Source organism: Ovis canadensis, chromosome 19 (genome assembly GCF_042477335.2).
Source record: "Ovis canadensis isolate MfBH-ARS-UI-01 breed Bighorn chromosome 19, ARS-UI_OviCan_v2, whole genome shotgun sequence".
Lineage (NCBI taxonomy): Eukaryota > Metazoa > Chordata > Mammalia > Artiodactyla > Bovidae > Ovis > Ovis canadensis.
In genome coordinates this window covers 61,110,847-61,136,304 of record NC_091263.1, presented here as the reverse complement: position 1 = coordinate 61,136,304, position 25,458 = coordinate 61,110,847, and the positions used below count along the sequence as shown (strand labels likewise).

General features: G+C 43.1%; 1 protein-coding gene across 1 annotated transcript in view; it reads left to right on the top strand.

The window, feature by feature from the left end:
* Window positions 1–25,458, top strand: part of CACNA2D3 (calcium voltage-gated channel auxiliary subunit alpha2delta 3) — an 871,226-nt gene that overhangs the window by 386,212 nt on the left and 459,556 nt on the right. Inside the window, exon 5 of the mRNA XM_069561584.1 lies at window positions 3,285–3,447. Within this exon, the coding sequence (XP_069417685.1) occupies window positions 3,285–3,447 (163 nt within the window). The remainder of the gene's footprint in view (window positions 1–3,284; window positions 3,448–25,458) is intronic.

Sequence of the window (25,458 nt, the reverse complement as noted above, 5' to 3'; positions counted from 1 at the left end):
AACTCCGACAGTTGCCCCAATTTGGGGATCGGAACCTTGCTTCAGTTCTCCCACTGGCCAAGGGCAGGTCCAGTCCTACTAACACTCTTTTGTTTTTTCCCCTAGTTCCTTCATCCTACAGAGTTTTGTGTGGGTCTATGTATTCTTTTCTGCTGGTCAGGTACTCCTGTCCACTCTCAGCTGGTGTTCTGCATGCACTTCTATGTCTGAAGGTGTATTCCTGATGTATCCATGGAGAGATATTTACTACACATCCACCTACTTCTCCGCGATCTTGTTCTCAGAGTCATTGATTTTCTTAATTGATTTCCTGTTTTCAGTTTCATTGATTTCTATTTAGGAAAATTAAAACAAATATTTTTTTCTTCTGCTTTGGATTTAATTTTCTACTTTCTTAAAGAAGAAGCTGAGATGATTGATTTTAGATCTGTTTTCTAATAAATATATTGAATGCTGTAAATTTTCCTGTAAGCACTGCTTTTGCTGCATCTTATAAATTTTGATAAGGTGTATTTTGATTTTAATTTAGTTTAAAATTTCTCTTGAGATTTAGTCTTTGACCCATGTGTTATTTACAAATATGTTGTTTAATCTCCAAATATTCTGGGATTTGTCCAGCTGTCTTTCTGTTGTTGATTTATAGTTTAATTTCAGTGTGGTCTGAGAGCATACTTTGTCTGATTTCTATTCTTTTGTTTGTTAAAATGTGTTTAATGGCTCAGAATGTGGTCTTTCATAGTGAATGTTCCATGTGAGCTTGACAAAAATGTTTATTCTGCTGTTGTTGGATGAAGTAGCCTGTAGTCAGTTAGGGCCAGTTGTTGTGCTGTTCAGTTCACATTGCTAACAATATTCTGCCTGATGCATTTGTCAGTTACTGATAGAGGGGGTACTGAAGTCTTCAACTTTAGTAGTGCTTGTTTAGTAGTGTTTAGTATTAGCCGTTTCTCCTTGTAGTTCTGCCATTTTTTCCCTCACATATTTTAATATTCTGTTAGATGCATCCACGTTTAAGACTGTTATGCCTTCTTGGAGAATCGACCCCTTTGTCATTATGTAATACCAGTGTTTTTTTCCTGATAATTTTCCTTGCTTTAAAGTCTGCTTTGTCTGAAGTTAATATGGTCACTCTGGCTTTCTTTTGATTAATGTTAACATGGTAAATTTTTCTCTATCCCCTGACTTTTAATCAACTTGTCCTTTATATTTAAGGTGATTTTCTTGTAGACAGCTTTTATTTTTTTATCCACTTTGACAGTCTCTTTTAACTAATGTATTTAGACCATTCACATTTTAAGTGATTATTGATATGATTGGATTAATATGTACCATGTTTGTAACTGTTTTCTATTCATTGCCCTTTTCTTTGTCTTCTACCCTTTTTATGCCTTGTCTGGTTTTAATTGAGCATATCATATTTTTAGTATAATATTAGTATTGTTTTTTCTTCCTAAGCATTTATACTTCTTGTTAAAAATTGGTTTAGAGGTTGTTTTATAGCTTGTATTTTACATTTATAACTAATAAGAGTCCACTGTCAAATAACCCTGTACCACTTCATGGATGGTATGGGACATTATGATAGAATAGTCCCAATATCTCCCTCCTATTCTTCATAACATTGTGATATTCATTTCACTTATCCATGAATTTTTATAATCCAGTAATTTGTTGCCATTATTATTTTGATCAAACTATTATCTGAGAGGTCAGTTAAGAATAAGAAAATTAAATATTTTACTTTTATTTATTTCTTCTGTAAAACAGTCTTTTCTTTATGTAGATCAAGGTTTCTGATGTGTATAGTTTCCCTCCCTTTAAAGGGCTTTTACCATTTTTTGCAAGGCAGGTCTGTTTGCAGAAAATTTCTTGAATTTTTATTTGTCTGTAGAGGTCTTTATTTATTTTTCATTTTTGAAGAATAATTTTGCTGGATGCAAAATTCTAAGTTGGTAGGCCTTTCTTCAAATACTGTTTCATGTCACTCTCTTCTTGCTGTTCTGTTTTCTGAACAGAAGTCTTGATCTAATCCTTGTCTCTGTTCTTCTGTAGGTACAGCTTTCCCCCCCTTTCTGGCCTTCTTTAGTAGTTTCTCTTCTTGGTTTTTGTAGTTTGGATATGACATGTCTAGGTATAGTAAATTTTTTTGTTATTGTTGTTGTTTGTTTTTAATATTCAGGTGCTTGATGTTTCCTGGACTTCTTGGATTGGGTTTGTTGTTTGTCATTAATTTTGGAAATATTACTTCAAATATTTCTTCTGTTCTTTTTTTCTCTTTCTCCTCCTCTGGTATTCCCATTACACATCTGTACACTTTTTGTAATTGTTCCATGGTTTTCTAAGATTCTGTTATTTTTTCCTTTTTTTTTTTTAATTTGCTTTTCAGTTTGAGAAGTTTCTACTGATATAGCTTCAGGCTTACTGAATTATTTCCTCAACTGTGTCTTGGTTGGCAGTGAGACATCGGCATTCTTCATTTCTGTTATGTGTTTTTGATTTCTAGCATTTCATTCTGATAGTTTGTTAGAATATTTGTCTCTCTACTTATCTATCTCTTCTTACCTGTTTTCTACTTTTTCCAGTAGTTCCCTTAGCATATTAATTACATTTGTTTTAAATTGCTGATCTGATAGTTATGACCACACCTGCCATCCACCATCTTGCAATACTGTGCAGCAGATAAGTGCCCAGTCTTTGGAATTAGACTGTCTGTATTTTAATTCTGTTTCTGCTTCTCAGTGGTGTAATTTTTGACAACATACAGAAATTCTCTCTACCTCAATTTCTTCACTTGTGAATTGAAAATACTCTTAAAACCTAGTTCTTTAGAGTTGTTAGGAGAAGTGAATAAGTTAACATATGGGAAGCACTTAGAATAGCAAATATGACTATCTAACATATTATATATTTACCTAATTTTTGTTGTTTTCCAGTCTCCTTCTACTTAACGTTAGGCTGATTAAGGGCAGAGTCTGTCTTTAAACTTTAAAGAATTGAAATGTTTTTGTGCAGTTTTCTCTGTATTTATATAAGGAAGTACTGAGAAGCTTCTTAAACTTGTTTTTCAAAAGTACTTAATGACACTGGGAAATATTTATCTAGTGCTATCATATCACACTAGTGCAGAAACAGCCATAGATGGTGTGAAAGGCTTAAAGAGATTATGTGACTAGAGTTAAGATTCACAAGTGTAGGGGATGGTCAGCCATACTCAGGTCTGAGTTCACAGCCTTCTCCTCTAAGCCACATGTTGTGTTTTTTTCTTTTTTTACTTTCTCCTTCAGTATGAATACTTCAATGCTGTGCTAATAAATGAAAGGGACAAAGACGGGAATTTTTTGGAGCTGGGGAAGGAATTCATCTTAGCCCCAAATGACCATTTTAATAATCTGCCTGTGAACATCAGTCTGAGTGACGTCCAAGTGCCAACGAACATGTACAACAAAGGTAAGACTTACTGCTGCTGGTCTTTTAAGAGGGTGATGAGGGCAGGGTGTGAGGGGCAGGGGTGGCTGGTTTGAGATAGTGTGCTTTTTTGAAAAATGTGATTAGAAGCTCAGTGTTTCAAGCATTGGCAGTATAGGTGAAGTGTGTGCCTCTTCTGGTTGGAGACTCTAGGCTTGCTATTTTTCTGGTTTGTGTTGTGTTAGGCCCTCTTAACTTGTAGTCCATAGGTTGGCAAACGTTTTTTAAAGGGCCAGATAATTAATAATTACTTAGACTTTGCAGGCCATAAAGCCTCTGTTGCAACTACTCATCTCTGCTGTTTTGGCACAAAAGCAACCACAGGTAATATGTAAATCAGTAGATAATATATAAATTGACTGTGTTCTCAGAAAACATTTAAGCTACAAAAACAGTTAGCTACATTGGACCTGCAGTCTCTAGTGTACAGAGCCTTTTCTTGTCTTCCTCCCTTCCATATGATGATTTTGAGGGTCTGGAGCTCCTGGTATTACCATGGAATTAGTTGTGGTTTGCCTGCAATGCTGGACACCCCGGTTCAATTCCTGTGTCGGGAAGATCCCCTGGAGAAGGGAATGGCTACCCACTCTGGTATTCTGGCCTGGAGAGTTTCATGGACTGTATAGTCTATGGGTATGCAAAGAATTGGACATGACTGAATGACTTTCACTTAGAGTACAAAGCAGGATGAATCCTAATGAAGCTCCATGTTTTCAGGCTTGTGTTCCTCAAATCCAGTTTTTTTCATAGATTCTAGAGTTCTTTTCCCAAAATTCTCATCTGCCCCTTTGAATTGGGATAATAGTAGCCAAGGATTGGGCTTTGGCAACAGATGACCTCTGGTTAGACCTTGAGTTCCACACTTACTGGCTGTGACCTTGAAAGGCTGAGACTACTTCCTTCCTTTAGACCTTGGTTTCCTTGTATCTAGGATATGGATAATTGTGTATACATCATGGGGTATTATAGGGATGAAACGCATGATGTGTCCAAAAGGGTTAACTGAGGATATCACCCTCCTCATCGTCACCATTACTGAGCAGGAGTTTGCTCTGCTTTGTCATACCAAGGAGGAGCCTAAGCAAAGAACTGTCTTGCCCTCAAAATAAATCAGGAAGTCATGGCATTTTTAAGTAAAAATCTACTGTGTTATGTCCCATTGATGTTTCAGAAATATTGGGATCTGGTTTCAGTATATCAGGAATGCAGTGGTCAAGAGACGGCTTGGATCCTGCTCTTTCTCTTGCTGGCTCTGTGATCCTCAGCAAGCAACTTTGCCTCCTTGAGCCTCAGTTTCCCTCTTTGTAAAATAGGGATTACTGCCTCCTTTGGGGGGTTATTGTGAGAATATGAAATGATGCCTAAGCAGTCTCAGCTCAGCTGTTGCTCATAGAAAGTGCCTATTGCATCTTAGTGGTCATCATTATTATTGGGAAATAACATGAATATACATTTCTAAATTGTTTTAGGTTATTGTTTAAAGAATGTGGTCAATGATAAAAGAACTCCCCACTCAGCATCTCTGAAGCATTCTTCTCATGCCTGTCATTTGAGGTTGGATAACTAACATCTCCCTTTCCTAGTTGACCTGTTACCCATCCTTGATGTTCTATGAGGCAGCACCCTATCCATTAATTTTTTAAATTATTTATTTGTTTATTTATTGTTATTTTTGGTTGCTCTGAGTCTTTGTTGCTATGCATGGGCTCTCTGTAGTTGCAGAGAGCAGGGCCCAGTCTTTGTTGCAGTGCATGGGCTTCTCATTGTGGTGGCTTCTCTTGTTGAGGAACATAGGCTCTAGGGTGCACGGGCTTCAGCAGTTGTGGCACAGGGACTCAGTTGTTGTGGTTCACAGGTTTAGTTTCTCCATGGCGTGTGGAATCCTCCCAGACCAGGGATCTAACCCTATCCCTTGTACTGGCAGGCAAATTCTTATCCACTGTGACACCAGGGAAGTCCCATTAATTATTCTGATGGTTAACGGAGCCCCTGTGGTGAACCAGATGCAGCCCCTTCCTTGAGAAGTTCACAGTGAACTTAGGGACCAGACAGGTAAAGAGATCATAGGATACTGTGTGTCATCTACTGGCCGCAGTTACTAAAAGGCCAGGACAGTGGGAGCTCTGAAGAGGGGCCTGACCGTTTGCTCCTGTGAGCAGCCACACATTTGTCTTTATTCTCTCTCAGAGAAAATGATGTCAGTCCAAGTAGCCTTCAGTGGGCTGTGGATTGAACTGTATCCCGTGACCTAATCTTCACTTTGGACTCTTCCTCAGGGAGCAAATTCTTAAGAATGCAAGCCTTAGAGAATTGAGCTTGGCTTTGTTAGGTAGCGTTTAATCCTTCAGAGGCATTCTGCCAGCTGAGAAGGAAACCACCTTTTGTACAGTGAGGCTGTAAGGGAACCATCCTGTCAGCATTAAATGCATTCTCAATGGAAGAGGAAAAGTTCAGATTTTGCAGAGCAATTCCAGACGTAGAACAGTTCAGAATGATCTTTTAAAATATGGCAGCTGCTTGAAGGTTGCTTGAACTATTAGCACCATTATAGATATTTAATTGCACCTTGAGCCCTAAAGGAATAATTGTACCTTTCCATGGTGACAGCACATCGGGGACTCGCACTGCCATTGATCGTCCAGACCGTAGGGCTTGCTAGGCAGAATCCTGATAGACAGTCAGATTCTTGAGTCATGGAGGTATATAATTTTGTTTAAAGTCATCCTCAGCAGCCCTTATGGTGTCTGCCTACCACCACCATTCAGATTCAGTGGTCCCCCAGCTAGGCTATGGGTCATAGACTAAAGTCCCCTGTGTCTTGTTTCCACCAGGCAGTGAGTGAGCTGCCCAAGAAAGCGAGGAGGAGACTTCGGGAAAATTCCTGTCTCATTCTACCTAATTCAAACCAGCCCCAAATAGTCTTTTTTCTTTTCATGTTGCAGAAATGTATTTCATGTTTAGAGTGCCCTCCAGCTCAGATCTAGTTATTGATGACATGTACAAAAAACACATGCTCAAAGCTAGGTCACTAGCTGAGATGTTCTTGGGTTAGAAATCTTGCCCCACCGAAGGAAACCAATACAGGGGGCCATGCTCTTCTGGCACCCTGAACCCCCATGTGCACGGAGCAGGGTGGTTCAGTACTTGCATATGTGCTGCTGTGTGCTGTGTTCCTGGGCATAACTTGAAGGCTTAGATGAAGCTTGCTGGTGAAATCCACCTCTTTTCTGTGGTTTGCCTTCTTTTCGCCTCTGGGGCTGGGCCTTTTGCGACCAGGCTGTTCAGCCAGGCCACTGTTCACCTTTGTGCTGGAGGTGCCTTTCTCGAAGGCACTGATAGAAAGTGCAGGTTCAAAGCTGCTGACATGACAGTAAACTGACCTACAAGCCACGAGAATTCAAAGAGCCATATTCCTGAAGTCTTTAGAAATGTGCAGCAGCTTCTTCCTGAAACTTCTTCAGCCAATGTTTGCTGAATGGCTCCTCTGGCATCTCCAGCCTACTAGTCTTGCTGTATCTGTCAAGACATCTTTGGAGACTAGCTGCCCTTGCCTTTCAAAGCCATGAACAACTCCTTATCTTCTATGAGTAAAGCAGGGTGCAGGATGCTTCTGTGAGAACTGAGGATAATCTAACAGTGGATTCAGATAAAGCTGAACTCTTTTAAGTAATTTCTGGGCTGAAATGGTATAAAATTTACATGAGCACATATGTAGGTATGTGTACACATATGTACCTATTACACAATATATACGTGTGTGTGTGTATATGGGTATGTATGTTTGTATATGTGTCTTTGAAAGAAATATGCTCTGCTGGTAACCTACCCCTTCATCCCCACCTCTCACCTCTGTCTACCCACTTGAGAACCCCATTCATTCATTGAGTGTGCCTTTCTCTTTCCTCCATTATATCTTATTATTCACTCCATTTCTATTATCCCTGCCTCCTCCTTTATTGCTTTTCCAAATGCTTGTTCTTCAGAATCAGCTCTGTACAAACTCTTTAATTCCTTCACTCTTTTGTAGGTGACTTTGGTCCTTTGTTCCAGAAGTAAGTTCCATGAGTTGTTTTCCTTTCGCACGTGGACTTCTCTGAGGGCAGGGGCCTTGCTAATTCGGCCTGCCCGGTGCCCTCCCTCTCCCTGAGCGTTGTGCTCTCTACATGGTGGAGTCTCCTCAACAGGCGAGGGAGGGGATGCCCCCAAGGCTGCCATGTTCTCATGGCATCTGCCAGCAGCAGAGACATACCCTGGCTGACTTACATGGAAAAGATGCTTTTCGAAAGGACATTGGGTGGCTCACAGACTCTCCCAGAAGGCTAGAGAATAAGGTTTTAGACAGTGATTGTGTGAGAGGACAGCCAGGGGCCAGAGCCACACCCAGAGCCAGCCTGGTGAGGACCACCTGCCACTATGGCTGACCCCATTTGTCTGTGGCTGCATAAGATGGCTGTGTCTCATTTTCCACATTCAGAAACCAGAGGTGATCATCTCAGTGACCTTCTTACGGGGTTGTGGTGATGATTTACCATTTAGAAGCCCACCCAGTACCTGAGCTTAGGCAAGTTTCTCTTTTCCTCCAGTCCTCAGCATCGTTAGCTGTTAAATGGGTGTCATAACAGTACTGACCGTATAGAATTATCATGAATGAGGTAAGAATAATGCTTGTGTAGGTTGGCATGCAGTGGCTAGCCCACTGACCTTGTCTCTTGTCATGTCCTGGAGGGGAAATAAGACCCATGTCACAGTGTTGCAGTCAAATAGCACAGGAAGAGAGTCTATCTAATGAAGGCCAGTGCTTTCTACTGTGATTATCACTATATTAGCTTGCTTGATTCTTATAAGCAGTGATGATTAAGAAAGGAAGAATTGGAACTAAGAGGGAGTAGCAAAAGATCACATGTTCCCCAGCTGGTAGAGGCAGGATCAGAACCCAACATTTTCATTAACTGTGTCCTCTCTGGGCTACACGCCACCCCAGTGTCTAGGCTGAAGGTCTGTGAGCCATTTTTTTCAAGGGTGTCTATAAAGGGAAAAGGCAAAATTCTAGCTCCCAAATATTTTTATTTATTTATTTATTTTTCACTTTATAATACTGTATTGGTTTTGCCATACATTGACATGAATCCACCACAGCTGTACATGAGTTTCCAACCCTGAACCCCCCTCCCACCTCCCTCCCCATATCATCTCTCTGGGTCATCCCAGTGCACCAGCCCCAAGCATCCTGTATCCTGTATCAAACCGAGACTAGCGATTCATTTCTTACGTGATAGTATACATGTTTCAGTGTCATTCTCCCAAATCATCCCACCCTCTCCCTCTCCCACAGAGTCCAAAAGTCTGTTCTTTACATCTGTGTCTCTTTTGCTGTCTCGCATACAGGGTTATCATTACTGTCTTTCTAAATTCCATATATATGTGTTAGTATACTGTATTGGTGTTTTTCTTTCTGGCTTACTTCACTCTGTATAACAGGCTCCAGTTTCAACCACCTCATTAGAACTGATTCAAATGTATTCTTTTTAATGGCTGAGTAATACTCCATTGTGTATATGTACCACAGCTTTCTTATCTATTCATCTGCTAATGGACATCTAGGTTGCTTCCATGTCCTGGCTATTATAAACAGTACTGCGATGAACATGGGGGAACACATGTCTTTTTCACTTCTGGTTTCCTTGGTGTGTATGCCCAACAGTGGGATTAAGGCTAATTACTTTACAATATTGTATTGGTTTTGTCATACATCAACCTGAATCTGCCACGGGTGTACACGTGTTCCCCATCCTGAACCCCCCTCCCACCTCCCTCCCCGTACCATCCCTCTGGGTCATCCCAGTGCACCAGCCCCAAGCAGCCGGTATCCTGCATCAAGCCTGGACTGGTGATTTGTTTCATATATGATATTATACATGTTTCAATGCCATTCTCCCAAATCATCCCACCTTAATATTTTTATTTTAAAGTGGCTGAAATCCAAAACTGGAAATAGGTCAAAGTTCAGTTAAGTTCAGTCACTCAGTTGTGTCCAACTCTTTTCAACCCCATGGACTGCAGCACACCAGGCTTTCCTGTCCATCACCAACTCCAGGAGCTTGCTCAAAGTCATATCCATTGAATCGGTGATGCCATCAACCATTCATCATCTGTCACCCCCCTCTCCTCCTGCCTTCAATCTTTCCCAGCCTCAGGGTCTTTTCCAGTGAGTCAGTTTTTCCCATCAGGTGGCCAAAGTATTGGAGCTTCAGCTTCAGCATCAGTCCTTCCATTGAATATTCAGGATTGATTTTCTTTAGCACTGACTGGTTTGATCTCCTTGCCATCCAAGGGACTCTCAAGAGTCTTCTCCAACACCACAGTTCAAAAGCATCAATTCTTTGGTGTTCAACTTTCTTTATGGTCCAACTCTCACATCCATACATGACTACTGGAAAAACCATAGCTTTGATTAGATGGACCTTGTTCGATAAAGTGATGTCTCTGCTTTTTAATATGCTATCTAGGTTGGTCATAACTTTTCTTCTAAGGCCAAGCATCTTTTAATTCTATGGCTGCAGTCACCGTCTGCAGTGATTTTGGAGCCCAAGAAAATAAAGTCTGTCACTCTTTCCATTGTTTCCCCATCTGTTTGCCATGAAGTGATGGGACCGGATGCCATGATCTTTGTTTTTTGAATGTTGAGCTTTAAGCCAATGTTTTCACTCTCCTCTTTCACTTTCATCAAGAGGCTCTTTAGTTCTTCACTTTCTTCTGTAAGGATGGTGTCATCTGCGTACCTGAGGTTATTGATATTTCTCCAGGCAATCTTGATTCTGGCTTGTGGTTCATCCAGCCCAGCATTTCTCATATTGTACTCTGTATATAAGTTAAATAAGCAGGGTGACAGTATACAACTTTGACATACTCCTTTCCCAATTTGGAAGCAGTCTGTTGTTCCATGTTTGGTTCTAACTGTTGCTTCTTGACCTGCATATAGATTTCTCAGGTGGCAGGTAAGGTGGTCTGGTATTCCCATCTCTTGAAGCATTTGCCACAGTTTATTGTGATCCACATAGTCAGAGGCTTTGGCAGAGTCAGTAAATCAGAAGTAGATGTTCTCCTGGAATTCTCTTGCTTTTTCTATGATCCAGTACGCAATAGCAATTTGATCTCTGGTTCCTCTGCCTTTTCTAAATCCAACTTGAACATCTGGAAGTTCTCGGTTCACGTACTGTTGAATCCTCACTTGGAGAATTTTCAGCATTACTTTGCTGGCATGAGAGTTGAGTGCAATTGTGCAGTAGTTTGAACATTCTTTGGCATTGGAATGAAAACTGACTTTTTCCAGTCCTGTGGCTGCTGCTGAGTTTTCCAAATTTGCTGACGTATTGAGTGTAGCACTTTAGCAGCAGCATCTTTAGGATTTGAAATAGCTCAACTGGAATTCCATCACCTTCACTAGGATTTGTTCATAGTGATGCTTCCTAAGGCCCTCTTGACTTTGGACTCCAGGATGTGTGGCTCTAGGTCAGTGATTATACCATTGTGGTTTTGTGGGTCATTAAGATCTTTCTTGTATAGTTCTTCTGTGTCTTGTCACCTTTTCTTAACATCTTCTGCTTCTATTAGGTCCATAGCATTTCTGTCCTTTATTGTGCCCATCTCTGTGTGAAATATGCCCTGGTATCTCTAATTTTCTTGAGGAGATCTCTAGTCTTTCCCATTCTGTTGTTTTTCTCTATGTCTTTGCATTGATCACTGAGGAAGGCTTTCTTATCTCTCCTTGCTATTCTTTGGAACTCAGATTCAGATCTTTGCTTTTCTCCTTTGCCTTTAATTTCTCCTCTTTTCTCAGGTATTTGTGAGGCCTCCTCAGACAACCATTTTGCCTTTTTGCATTGCTTTTTCTTGGGGATGATCTTGATTACTGCCTCCTGTACAATGTCACAAACCTCTGTCCATAGTTCTTCAGGCACTCTATCAGATCTAATCCAGTGAATCTATTTCTCACTTCCATTGTATAATAAGGGATTTGATTTAGGTCATACCTGAATGGTCTAGTGGTTTTCCCTGATTTCTTCAATTTAAAGCCTGAATTTAGCTAAAAGGAGTTCAAGATCTGATCCCCAGTCTGCTCCCAGTATTATTTTTGCTGACTGTATAGCGCTTCTCCATCTTTGCTGCAAAGAATATAATCAATCTAATTTCAGTATTGACTATCTGGTGATGTCCATGTATAGAGTCATATCTTGTGTTGTTGGAATGGGGTGTTTGCTATGACTCTTGGCAAAACTCTGTTAGCCTTTGCCCGGCTTCATTTTGTACTCCAAGAAAAAGGCAATACTTTGGCTTCCAAATGTTTTTATTTTAAAGTGATTGTGATCCAAAAACTGGAAATAGGCCAAATTTTGATCGTAAATGTCTGCTTGTATCTTCTCATGTGTTTGCTAAATAACATGATTGGGGAGTTTCCATGATTCTGTGTTGTTTGAGGGCTTTTCTCCTTTTTTATTGGATTTCCCTGGTGACTCAGATAGTAAAGAATCTGCCTGCAATGCAGGAGACATGAGTTCAATCCCTGGGTCAAGAAGATCCCCTTGAGAAGGGAATGGTTACCCAGTCCAGTATTCTTGCCTGGAGAAGTCCATGGACAGAGGAGTCTGAGGACTATAGTCTGTGGGATCGCAAAGAGTCAGCCACTACTGAGCAACTTACACTTTCATTTTATTCTTGCATTTTCTTATTCCATTTTGCTTTCTGGCCCCCTCCTGCCCATACTGTGGTGTAAGCATGATACTATCAAGACAGGGGAAAGGCATGCTAAAAGTGGAAGAAAGAAGGTGATGGCTTAAAAATGTGCCCATAGATAACGTCATACACAGAAGATTCTATAATTTGGCTGGGTGGGGAGAGGGGAGGGAAAGAATCCTCTAGCATGTCAGTGTTTAAACTCAAGCAGGAAAGAGGCAAAGATGGTAACATTTTTTTTCCCCAGCAATTTTAGGTTTAATATAGGAAAATGCAAATTTAGAAGTTAGTTGGTTTAAACTTTGGTATCATTTTACCACCTTGGCCTCATTTTCTTCCCTCTGCAGCCCAGTAAGGGAGGTTAGATGATTTTCTCATCTCCCTCTTTCAGAGGAAGAAACTAAAGGTCATGGAGGCCAAGTCCCATAGATAGGAAGATCCATGCCAAGGTGGACCTGGATTTTCTGATGAGGAGTTCACCTTACTTAGCTTCCTCTCTGAGCATGAGCTCTAAGAGGATGGAAACTTATTCTCACAGGTTTTTGGGACTCAGTTGCTTCTGAGTCACCTTGGGATCTGGGAACTTTTGCCCAGGGTGAGAAACTCCAATCCTGGACCCATCACCAGCCTTCCTTCTGAAGCTTGGATTCTTCCTGGGCCCTGCTCCTGTAATGAGAACCCAGACCCTTCCCTGGCCAGGCCTCCTCTTCTCTCCATGATACCCAGTATCATGCTCCAGTGAGCTAAGGTCCCCACGTGAGCTGGGGAGAGGTGCTGACTCACCTAGTACTTGCATATCAGCCCTGCATATCCTTGATGCAAGGAATACAAAGGTTCTGGCCATCTTCTTGGGTCAGAAAGTGGGACATAGCAGGGAGGACAGGCAGAATATTGCCTGTAAGTATTTGCTCATCTACTCATTCATTCTTTTCTTATTTCATTCATTCATCAAATGTTGGCTGTGCTGAGCTCTAGATATATGTCCACAGCTAAGACAGACGTGGGCCCTGCTCCTTGAGCAAAGAGGAGAAATGGATGCTGAACAAGTCATGATCAGGTAAATGCAAGGCAGGATATGATACTCAGTGACTTGTAGCAGGGGCTGGGCCGGGGCCTGCAGCTTCAAGAAGGGCCTCCCTGAGAAGAGGTAGAGAGGAAGGAGCTAGGCAGGCAGGGCATGGTTGGGAGGGAAGTGTGTCCAGCATAAGGAGCAAACAGTGAGCAGGTGTGGGCGGGGGTGAGGGGGGCAGCAAGTGGAGGGACTAGAACACTAACAGTGAGCAAGTGTGGTGTCCTTGGGTTTGGGGTGGGGAATAGTCAGAAACATTAGGCTATGGGGTCTGAAAGGGCTGGCTAGGTGGTGAGAGGCTGTGAAAGTCATCAGAAGCTTGTGGAAACTGTGGGTCAGGTAAACTATGGTTGAGAGCTTTTCTGGGAAGAGGTCTGTGGAGGAATACTAGGCTCAGACACCGAGGGAGAGGGAATAAAGGATAGGAGGAGGAGTTCAGGGCTTGGTTCGGAGAAGGCCTAAGGGAGAGGAATGGTGTGCAGCCAAGGCTGGATGGTGAAGATGCAAGCCCTCGGGATCTGAGGCCCCAGAGAATGAGCCTCCAGCAAGAGCATCAGCTCCACCAGGGCAGGGACCTTCTCTGTATTCCTCTCTGGTGACTTTCCAGCCCCAGCATGGTTCCTTGCACCTAGTAGGTTCTCAGTAAATACTTATTTACAGGTGAGCAAATGAATGAAGGGAGCAATTTAGAAAAACTTCTCACGTGGTTCTTGCACAGATGAAGAAAAGATGCTGGAAATAGCTCTCAATCTCGATTCCCTTTCCTCCACTGGTGTTGGAGAGCCTGGGAGAGAGTCGGCTGGTAGAGGTGGGGTGAGGTGTGAATGGCAGGACGGGGCTCTTCTTGTCTAGACATCCCAAGCGATTGCCCAGTGAGGTCATCGTGGGCTGTAAACTCTCCTGTATGGGGGCCCTGGCCCCTGAAAATGAACACAGGTCCAGGAAAAGGGAGACCCATAACTGTCACTGCAGAGCCTGAGAAACCAGCTAGTCTGTTACAATCCAGCAGGTTCTTCTGAAAAGCCCAGGGAAGGGGAAGGTCTCGCCCAGTGGACATGAGTCCAGGGCTGCCATAGGGATGAGCAGCATTGCTGGGCTTGCATTTGTCAGATGTCTCAGCCTATTTTTCAGATGTTGGGTTTGATAAAATGCAAAATGCATTTTGCCAAGCACTTTTCCCCTTAATTACATGTGTATATTTTAAGGGAAATTTAATCCATATGTTTCTGATTCGTTTACACGGAAATCATTAAGATGTTTTCTAGGAGAAATTTGATGTGCAAGAAGGCTTATGAACATTTTTAAAAACCTATGTTTAAAATTTCTTTCTTTTTTGTTTCTTTTCCCTTTGCTTGTGTGTGTGTGTGAGAGAGAGAGAGAGAGAAAGAGGGAGAGTGAGGGAGAGAGAAAGAGAGAAAGTGACTCCAGGCTGTCAGAAACAAATATGGACTCCTAAATTGTTTGTTTTCTCCTTGGAATTCAGAGCTGAACATTTGGAGTAGGCTAGACTCCTGCTTTTACATCTGTTTCCAGCACCAACTGTATGCGATGGTCCTGTGGCCATGAGTCATGATGAGAGCATCAGACATACACTACATACACTGCTTCATTCGAGAGAAGGACATTCACCATCATGTGGCCTTTTGGTATCTGCAGTCCCCTGCAGGCCAAATGAATGTCCCCAACCCTGTGTCATCAGTGCAAGCATGACAAGAGTGTTTGGCCAGATAAACAGAAGATAATGCTACTGAAATAACCCCAGAGTTGTCATTCGAAAGTATTCATTGTTTTTCTCTTCTGGTTTGGAAATTATATTTTTATGTCACAGAATAACTATCTCTGTCTTAAAATTCACCATTTGGGTGGTGGCTGAGTTCAAGTTCTTCTGGCAGTTTCTTCCAAGTTCTGACTATGTGTGTGTGTGCATAGCACAAACAGGTCTGCGAAGATGTGTCCATGTGCACACGTAGGTGGAGTCTCTCTATCCCCTGGTATCTTAGAGGTGGTGTTAGTGAAAGAAGGATGTCCTTTAGCTCACTGTGCCCTCTCTTTAGGCTTGTGTTCAACACAGATGTTGCACTTGTTGAATGAATGAATGAACGAATGGAGTGAATGAGCTGATTACTTATTGAGAGGCATGTTCTGCACTGAGCGTTTTAGCTGTAGTATCTCACCACTGCTCAGTGTGTTGCAGTCAGCACATAAGGATTGCCATCCTCCAGAACCTCCTATGGAGAATTCCAAAACCAATCTCCCACACTCCGTTCTAGAGTCAGGTCTAGCATGTTAAATGGGGTGAAACTCAAATGTATGACTTTTGGTGCTGGTGGATGGTTTCCTGAAAAGCAAACGGGAAGGTGTTTATACTTCCCACCTAAGACTCTCTGTAACACTTTCCTGTCCCTTTGGTTCCCTTTCACCCTGGTACTGACCTGTATAGTCCCCATCATCCCTGTCCTGGTTTGTCTCTAGGCTCTTTCCAGAACCATCAAGGAGGCGCTGGAGTGTGGCAGGCTTGGACTTGCTTTGAACTTCTGTGAGTGCCTGTTCAGTGGACTGGGGAAAAGCATTTCATGCTCTGAGCCTGTCTCCCCATCTGTAAGGTGTGAACAGTCTTCTTGGGCATTAGAGGAGGTAACGGTATAGGCACAGCACAGCGCTTGGACCTTGGGACAACTTGGTTGGTACACACTGACTTCTTAACTCCAAACTATCTCTAGCTCCCTGCTCCCAGAGGGAGAGGGGTGGAATTTCCATGTGGCTCTGCCCAAGCCAGGCACACACATGCCCTTTCCTTCAGCAGTGTTTGTTGGAAGAAATGCAAACATTCACAAACAGATGCTGGTTCCTGCCATCTTTCACTGGCCTCCCTTTTCTTCCTTCTTTGGTTCGTGAGACCAGGACTTGACTTTTTGAATGCCTACCTCTGGGCCCTGCCATCACGATGGTGTGATCACTTACCTAGAACCAGACATCCTGGAGTGTGAAGTCAAGTGGGCATTAGGAAGCATCACTATGAACAAAGCTAGTGGAGGTGATGAAATTCCAGCTGAGCTACTTCTAATGCTATAAGTCGATGCTATGAAAGTGCTACACTCAATATGCCAGCAAATTTGGAAAACTCAGCAGTGGCCACAGGACTGGATAAGGTCAGTTTTCATTCCAATCCCAAAGAAAAACAATGCCAAAGCTTGTTCAAACTACCACATAATTGCACTCATCTCACATACTAGCAAAGTAATGCTGAAAATTCTCCAGGCGAGGATTCAGCAGTATGTGAACCAAGAACTTCCAGACAGTTAAGCTGGATTTAGAAAAGGCAGAGGAACCAGAGATCAAATTGCCAACATGCTCTGGATCATAGAAAAAGCAAGAGAACTCCAGGAGAACATTTACTTCTGATTTATTAACTATGCTAAAGCCTTTGACTATGTGGATCACAACAAACTGTGGCAAATGCTTCAAGAGATGGGTGTACAAGGCCACCTTACTTGCTTCCTGAGAAATCTGTACACAAGTCAGGAAGCAACAGTTAAAACCAAACATGGAACAACGGACTGGTTCCAAATTGGGGAGGGAGTGTGTCAAGACTGTATATTGTTATCCTGCTTATTTAGCATACATATAAATTACATCATGTGAAATGCCAGGCTGGATGAAGCACAAGCTGGAATCAAGATTGCCAGCAGAAATATCATTAACCTCAAAATATGCAGATGATACTACCCTTATGGTAGAAAGCAACAAAGAACTAAAGAACCTCTTGAAGAGAGTGAAAAAACTGGTTTAAGACTCACATCCAAAAACTGAAGGTCATGGCATCTGGTCCCCTCACTTCATGGCAAACAGATGTAGAAACAGTGGAAAGAGTGACAGATTTTATTTTCTTGGGCTCCAAAATCACTGCAGATTGTGACTGCAGCCATGAAGTTAAAGGATGCTTCCTCTTTGAAAGAAAAGCTATGACCAACCTAGATAGCATATTATAAAGCAGAGACATTACTTTGCTGGTAAAGGTCTGTCTAGTCAAAGCTATGGTTTCTCCAGTAGTCATGTTTGGATGTGAGAGTTGGACCGTAAGAAGCTGAGCGCTGAGAATTGATGCTTTTGAATTGTGGTGTTGAAGAAGATTCTTGAGAGTCCCTTGGACTGCAAGGAGATCAAGCCACTCCATCCCAAAGGAAATCAGTCCTGAATATTCATTGGAAGGACTGATGATGAAGCTGAAGCTCCAGTACTTTGACTATCTGATGCAAATAACTGACTCATTGGAAAAGACCCTGATGCTGGGAAAGGTTGAAGGCAGGAGAAGGGGACAACATAGGATGAGATGGTTAGATGTCATCACAGACTCAATGGACATGAGTTTGAGCAAGCTGTGGGAGTTGGTGATGGACCAGAAAACCTGGTGTGCTGCAGTCCATGGGGTCACAAAGAGCAGGACACAACAGAGTGACTGAGTTGAGCTGAACTGGACCCTTCCCTCTCCCACGCCTGCTCTCCTCATGCAGAGGTGGGCTTACCCTTTCCTGACATCTTAGCTTCTTGGAGCCTGGTCTTGCCCTCTGGCCTCAGCCTTTTTCTCCAGAAGAGTCACCTGTCCTTCTCTGTCCCCTGGTGTAGTGGTTTCCTTTCCCTTGGAGAGAGGGGACTTGGAGGCAGAGGCTGTGCTTTCTTTATGTCCTTTGGAACTTAGCAGAGGGAGTGGAATAGAAAAAATTTTCCACAGATGTTTCTTGAACTGAGTCCTGCTTTACTCCATGAGTACTTTAGTCCTGCTCTACTGTAGGTTATCATGAACAGATTGCTGATTTTTTTCTGGTTTTGATTTCTTAATTCTATTTCTGTTTGAATTTTATTTTGGGGGATGGGGTTCCTTTCGAAGATAATAGTCTTACATGTATGTCTAATATGATAATATTACTCGAAGGATCTTTTAGTATGTTTTTATTTTTTAGTGTCTTTTCTTTCAGAGTAATAGAAATCAGGGTAAAGTGAAGTCACTCACTTGTCTCCAACTCTTTGTGACCTCATGGACTATACAGTCCATTAAATTCTCCAGGTCAGAGTACTGGAGTGGGTAGTTGTTCCCTTCTCCATGGGATCTTCCCAACCCAGGGATCGAACCCAGGTTTCCCACATTGCAGGCAAATTCTTTACCAGCTGAGCCACCAAGGAAGCGTAAGAATACTGTAGTGGGTAGCCTATCCCTTCTCGTGGAGATCTTCCCAACCCAGGAATGGAACCAGAGTCTCCTGCATTGCAAGTAGATTTCTTTACCAGCTGAGCTACCAGGGAAGCCCATAAATCAGGCAGGAGGCTTGCAATTGGTAGAAGCTGATTCTAGGCTTTGTTGCTGTTCGATCTCTCAGTTGTGTCCAACACTTTGTGACCCCATGAACGGCAGCAAGCCAGGCTTCCCTGTCTTTCACGCTCTCCTGGAGTTTGCTCAGACTCATGTCCATTGAGTTGGTGACGTCATCCAACTGTCTCATCCTCTGTTGCCCCCTTCTCCTCCTGCCTTAGTCTTTCTGAACATTAAGGTCTTTTCCAATATGTTAGCTCTTCGCATCAGATGGCCCAAAGTATTGGAGCTTCAGCTTCTGCATCCATCCTAATGAATATTCAGGGTTGATTTACTTCAGGATTCACTGGTTTGCTCTCCTTGCTGAGTGTAGGCTAGAAGAATTCTAAAATGAGGGACTAGAGCAATAAAAGATAACGTAGAAGTAGAAATGATGTGTAACAGTGTTTTGTTTTGTTTTGTTTTCCAACCTCGTGTCTTGTCGACATCTGTGAAATGTCACAGTAAATAGCAGAGAGTCCGAGTTTGTAGGCAATTTATTATTCTTTTCCTGTTTGATAACTTAGAGGAAATTGAAGGTCATTCCCATGCTAACATCACACGTAGGCACTTCCTTTCTGATCTGTATTTTGATTGGGAGGGAGGGACCATCTTCAGCACTCTGGAAATGACAGTTGTGAATGTTGCAGCCTGGGCTGACAGTCAGATGTGTTCCAGTGGGGGAAATAGTTAAGAACTGTTATACCATAGATCCCTCAAAATAAGAAAGGGATTGCTCTGCTGAGGGAATGCAGGTGGGGCTTCACCATTTTGGGCAAACAGGGGAGACTTGCAGACAGTCCTGCATTTGACCCCAGGCCTCCTCAGCAGCTCTTTGCCGGGTGTGCTGGGTTGGTGGGGGGCTTGTTCAATGGCCTGGAGCCTGAGTGTGAGTGTGGTATGTGCTTGTTGCCTTGATGCTGACCCTTACAGCCACAAGGGCTTAGGCTTTGCTGTTGCTCATCTGTTAAGCATCCATTACAGTGTTATTAGGGTAGCAACTATCTATAGGGTTTATGAGAATGAAATGAAATGATATGTATTAAATCTTTAGCCCTGTGGGTAATGTGTGGTAAGAGCTTCCTAAGAGCCACCTTTGTTAGTCCTGTTATAAGTGAAAAGCCCACAATGGCATAGACTATGCCTGGGAGTATCTATGATAATGAACAAAGTTAACATTCTTTTTCCTCTTGCACGTTGGAAACTCTTTTATCACTTGAGTTGTACACCAAGAAACTCTATGAACAGAAAGTTGTGTGGAGCCAGAGTTGCTTGGGCATGGGAAGCCCATGAATGTCTTCTGCAGGCAGCTAATCCCTGATATCTTCACTGTGTTCATTGTGATTGGATTGAGATGGGGCCAGCTCTTTGTGTTCATGCCCTGCTGCTCAGCTGCTGAGATCCTTAATGGTGTTGTCAGTTAAATGCCTTAGTGTTTAAAATAGCACTCTTTGCTTTCCTTCTTTATGGGACCTAGGGCTCAGAAGTGTCTGGGGGCCTCAGCTGTTTGGTGAGCCCCCTCTTGTAGGGGAGAGAGGGAGTAAAGGAAATCTTCCTTTGCACTTCTCATTTTCTGTCCTCTCTTCCTGGCTTCAAGCTTACAGACTCTTCTATCCAGAACACACCAGACATCGTCCTTGGAGACACTCACTTGTGTATTAGTCCACCTATATCCCTTTCTCTCAGTTTCCTTTCTCTAGGTAACACTTATGTGGTGTTTATGACTTGTAAGCACAGCATGATCTAATATAATACAATTCTACCTACAACTCAGTGAGGTAGAAACAATTATTATTCCAATTTTACAGATGAGAAAACTGAGGCTTAGAGACTTGCTTATCGTGACTCATCTCATAAAACAGGAAAGTCAGCACTGCATCCCTAACACTGACGTTAGCCCAGCCTGGATACCTTGCTTGTTTAGACTGTCCTTCGTGCCACTACTGTATCCACTGCCCTGTGGCTGTGCCTAAATGTGCAGATAGCTGTGTCAGACCTGCGCTCATGCACACTTCTTATGTGAGACAAATGGAAAGCCCTGTTTTCGCCAAAAGGTGCTATTTTCTTCCCGCTGTGTGAAAATCTATCATAAAGGAAAACTCATCTTATTTTGCATAAATTCTCAGTCTCTTCCCATGATCAGAATCAATGTTGCAGCAGGAAGTCTTTTTTAAAATATAAAGCAATTCTGCATCAGAATATCAGTGCATCCCAGTGGCTCATGTGTTGAGGATATTTCTGTCAGATATGAGGCAGTTCCACATTTAATCCTGCAAACCTGCAGTACCAAAATACATAAGAGAGCAGTGAGTAAGGAGATAGCGGTTCAACATGCGAAACAGGCTCTTTGCCTCAGCAGGATGGTCACTGCTGTAGGTTTAGGAGAAGTGAATTCTTCCCCTGTAGATACTGGACTGGCATTCACAGAGCTGACTTCTAGGGACACCACTATCATGTATTTATTTAATAGATGTTCATAGAGCACCTCTGGTGTTGCAGATATTAGGCATTATGGGTGGTGATGAATGTTCAGACACTGCCCATGCTCTCGTGATGTTTATAGACCAGCAGGAAGACAGGTGGGGACCAATCACACCACTGAGCATTTAATGCAACCAGAAGGAATGAAGTGGAGGGGACTGTGGTCCAGTGAGAGTATATTCCAGAGTATCTCAGCCTGGGCCAGGGGTGAACCAGGTGTGAGGGACAGCCACGGTCAGAGGATGTTTTCCTGAGGAAGATGAGCTTGTCTGATGCCTGAGGAAGGGTAGGAAATAATTTAGCCTAGAGCTTGGGCAAGGCTGGGAATATCACACAAGGAGATCACATTGCACAGGATGTAGGTAAGCAGTCCTTGAAAAAATGTTTTAGAATGAAATAAAGGAAGGAGGTGCTATGTAAAATCTATCACTCTTGACAGTCCATGGTGTCCATGAAACTGGAGTTTATATCAGAGAGAAAGCTGTTTAATAGTATGAGACAGCTTTCCCCAAACTTATTTGATTAGGGTATCCTTTTATCTTAGAAGAGCCACTAACATTTCACAAGGCGTTGTTGTTTCTGGGACCCAAAAACTCAGAACCGTAGTTCCATGTGTTCAGGTGATAGGGCTGCAAGATATGCCAGTACGTGACAGAGGAAAAGGTAAGGATGAAAAAGGAAATCCATAGTGACTGCGTGAGTGTGTGTGTGTTTGAAGGGTACACATAAATGGTTGAATATACTGATCACTTCTAGAGCGATATACAGGAAAGTGAAGTGCCGACTTTCCGCTTTCTACCCTTCTGTTCAGTTTGAATGTAGTGCAACAAATGTGTTGATTTTTTTTAGGAATTAAAAGAACAAAAGAACTTGATTTACAAAAGCTACTTATCTAAAGTGCTTTCCAGGCACACATCTGTTCAATGAAAGGAAGCACATCTATGTGTTCACTGCTGATGGCCTTCCAGCTGTTAGTCCTTTCGGTGTGTTGTGAATGTGGCTGACAGTGGTTTTGTTGAAGGTGGAGGACCATGGAGAAAGTGGACACTGTCTTCACTGGAGATGGTATTTAGTGTCATCTATCCTTATGGTGGCAGCAGTTATTTTCATACAAATGATGTTTGCCTGGAAAAAGGGAATCTGTTTCCTTGTAAAGGGATTCCATGATGCTCCAGTCACCTGCTGTTGGATATCAAGACATGGGGAAGCCCTACCTCAACTATGGAGAATATTCTGTGCTTGGAAAAGAGTATGTCACTGCTTCCTAGAGTCACACTGAAAACCATGACTATTAGTTAGGTTTTCTAGTCTCCAGCCAAAGGCAGGCGGCCAGGTATTTTTTGCTGTGCTCTCATTGACAGTCTCAGGTACCTTGCCAGGGGGTTTCGATGAAGCAGCTGTTCCTGAGCCTCACTGAACCCTCTGGAGGTGAGGGGCTGTCTGACGGAGGCCCAAGGCTAAGGCATCTGGTCCCTTCTGCTCTGCCCTCTGTTTCAGGCCCCCTCCTTATGCCTGGCTCATCTCCAGCACCTAAAGAGTGGCTGGCAATGCAGGGGTCTGTGCAGTCCCTGATGGGACACTCACTTGCCAGGGTATCTCTGCTCAGGGCTTACCACTTGCTCCATGTGCCTGTTTGTGAATCCGGTGACACCCAGAATTTCATGGCTCAGTTATTACAGTAGATTTCTAGTAGGAACAACATGTTTAGTTTGTTTTCCAAAATGTCATTCTCTGCACAATGTGGGCAGCTCCATTTTGTTATCTCCAAAGGGCCAGCATCATCATTCTCCCTCCGTTCTGAAGGAGGAGTGTCCCTTTTGAGCATGCTGATCTTCTCTCTTGCCCCTCACCCCTTACTCCATAGCCGAGGGACAGCCCCTGAGTGGCCTCTGCCTCAACAGCTACTCCTGCATTGCCTCGTGCCTACATTGGTGGGCATCTTCCTAGCTCCATATGCAGATAAATGCAACACACTGTGACTTTATCTTCTGGCAGGTGGATTAATAAACATTTCAGAGAGACTTGGGGCTTCCCTGGTAGCTCAGCTGGTAAAGAATCTCCCTGCAATGCAGGAGACCCTAGTTTGATTTTTGAGTTGGGAAGTTCCCCTGGAGAAGGGATAGGCTACCCACTCCAGTATTCTTGGGCTTTCCTGCTGGCTCAGACTGTAAAGAATCTGCCTGCAATGCGGGAGACCTGGGTTTGATCCCTGGGTTGGGAAGATCCTCTGGAGAAGGGCATGGCAACCCCCTCCAATATTCTTGTCTGGAGAATTCCCATGGACAGAGAAGCCTGGCAGGCTACAGTCCGTGTGGTCACGAAGAGTCAGACACGACTGAGCGACTAAGCACACGTACACACACAGACTGAAGGCATAGAACTCTACATCGTGAAACTCAGACTGGAGTTAAAAGTCTTCTGGCTCCAAATCTGTGGTTTTCCCACTAGAGCTTTAAAGCAGAGCCTCCACAGTTGAATCCAAGTGGGGTCGTCTTCCCTTGGGTCTACTTTATTCACTGTCCAGTGATGGGTGCCAGGAAGTTGGACCATTTTTGTCCTTCAGAGACTTTTCTGGGCTGGGTTTGTATGTATTCACTGACATCAAAGGCAAAGTGAAAGAGGGGAAATAGTAGACCAACTGCCTCAGGAACCCAGTTGAAGAGGTGTCTGTAATGGGCCGGCAGTGGTAAGATAGTGGGAAGGTTTTCTCAGCTGGTGCTGAAGCCTCGAGGAAAGACAGGCCTGGCTGAGCCCGCCCTCCTAAAGTGTGCACAGAATTGAGTGGTGGTGGTTTGCTTTTCCTTAAACCAGACTTTAAAGGCTGACTAGAGACTTTTCTCAGTAAAGCTTTACAGTGCTCTGGAATGTTCTCTTGGATTTAAAAAAAGGTTGTCATAGTAGTTTTGTTGTTTTGTTGTCTCTTTTAAAAAAGCTTGTCTCTGTAGTTTTCTCTGTTTTGTTGTTAGAACCTTTCTCAAGATCCTTCCCCATTAGTCACTCATCAGTGGAATATCTCTCTTTTGAGATATAATATCCCTATATATTAATTTATAAGGATTTTATTCTTTTCCTGTTTGCCAGTTTATTCTCCTTTCAAAGGAGATTTGGAGTGGGTATACTGAAGGTAGCCAGATCAACTTTGTTCCCGCCCCCACACCAGGCCAGATAGTCTTTTCTTCCTTTGTTCTTCTTGCTCTACCCTCTTGTGCACTGAGTCCACCAAACAGCTAGTGATATTCATATTCTTTCATCCTAAAGGCACTGTTTTTTTAGTACAGTTTGGGCCTACCATATCGAATGAAAAGAAGGATACTAAAGAACAGAACTGTCAGTTTTATGAGTAAGAAACACTAAACTCACAGAGAAGCTTCATTGTGTTCACTTTTTTTGAGGCAAAAACCCAGCAGAAATTAACATAAAATCCACTGAGACATTCATGTCTCTGAAAGGATAACAGTAGTTAATTAGAACAGCAGCCGTTGTGTTTGCACTTAAAAAGCATTGGGGAGGTGTAGTGGTGAGTGCTTCGTCTGCACTGGCTCCCTGTATGCCCTCAGCAGCCGCATGAGCAGGAGACAGTCAAATCTGGTGGGTCAGTGGATGGGCTCTGAAACCAGACAGCCTGAGTTAGAATCAGAGTGCCACCACTCAGCTGTGTGTGATTTCAGGCAAAATGCCTAGCCACTTCGTGTCTCAGGGGAGAATAACTGTACTCAACTCAACAGGTGGAGTTTGGAGGAGGATGCTTGATTAGAGAGAGACAGATACTTTGGCATAGAGAAGGCTCATAAAGTCTTAGTCACCATTATTTCCATTGCTCACCCATTTTGTTGATGAGGAAACTGAGGCTCAGGGAGGTTAAGTTACTCATCCAAGTCTGAATTCAGACCCAGGCCTGCCTGATTCCCATGACAGTTGCCTTACTAAGGAGCAACGAGAGCCTCCCAGGAGACAGGTCCTGGGAGAGGCTAAGCACCCAGACTGTTCCTCGTTTACTATGAGAGTCAGCCTGATTATAACCTGGTTAGAAAGTCTGCATGGCTAGTTCTTAATGGCAGTTCCTGCTGCCCGGACCACCCTCCAGCTAGGAAGCGCTGGCGTGGCTAAATCAGGGGCTGAAATATTGAAACAATGTGTTTCCTTGATGAATAGCCAGTGCTTCAAGGCTCCCTCCCCAGTGCCCCTTGTCCACCCCAGGATCTCCTCACGACTAAGGGTTTGGCGTTGTAGGTGGGTCCTACTGGGGGGGCTGACTTTGGTGTGCATAATAGCTGCTCAGCATGTGCCATATCGGCTGCAGACCCTAAGAACTGCCTAGTGCTGCATCCTGTTGGCTATAACATAACAAGGCTACTGGCAGTGACCTCAG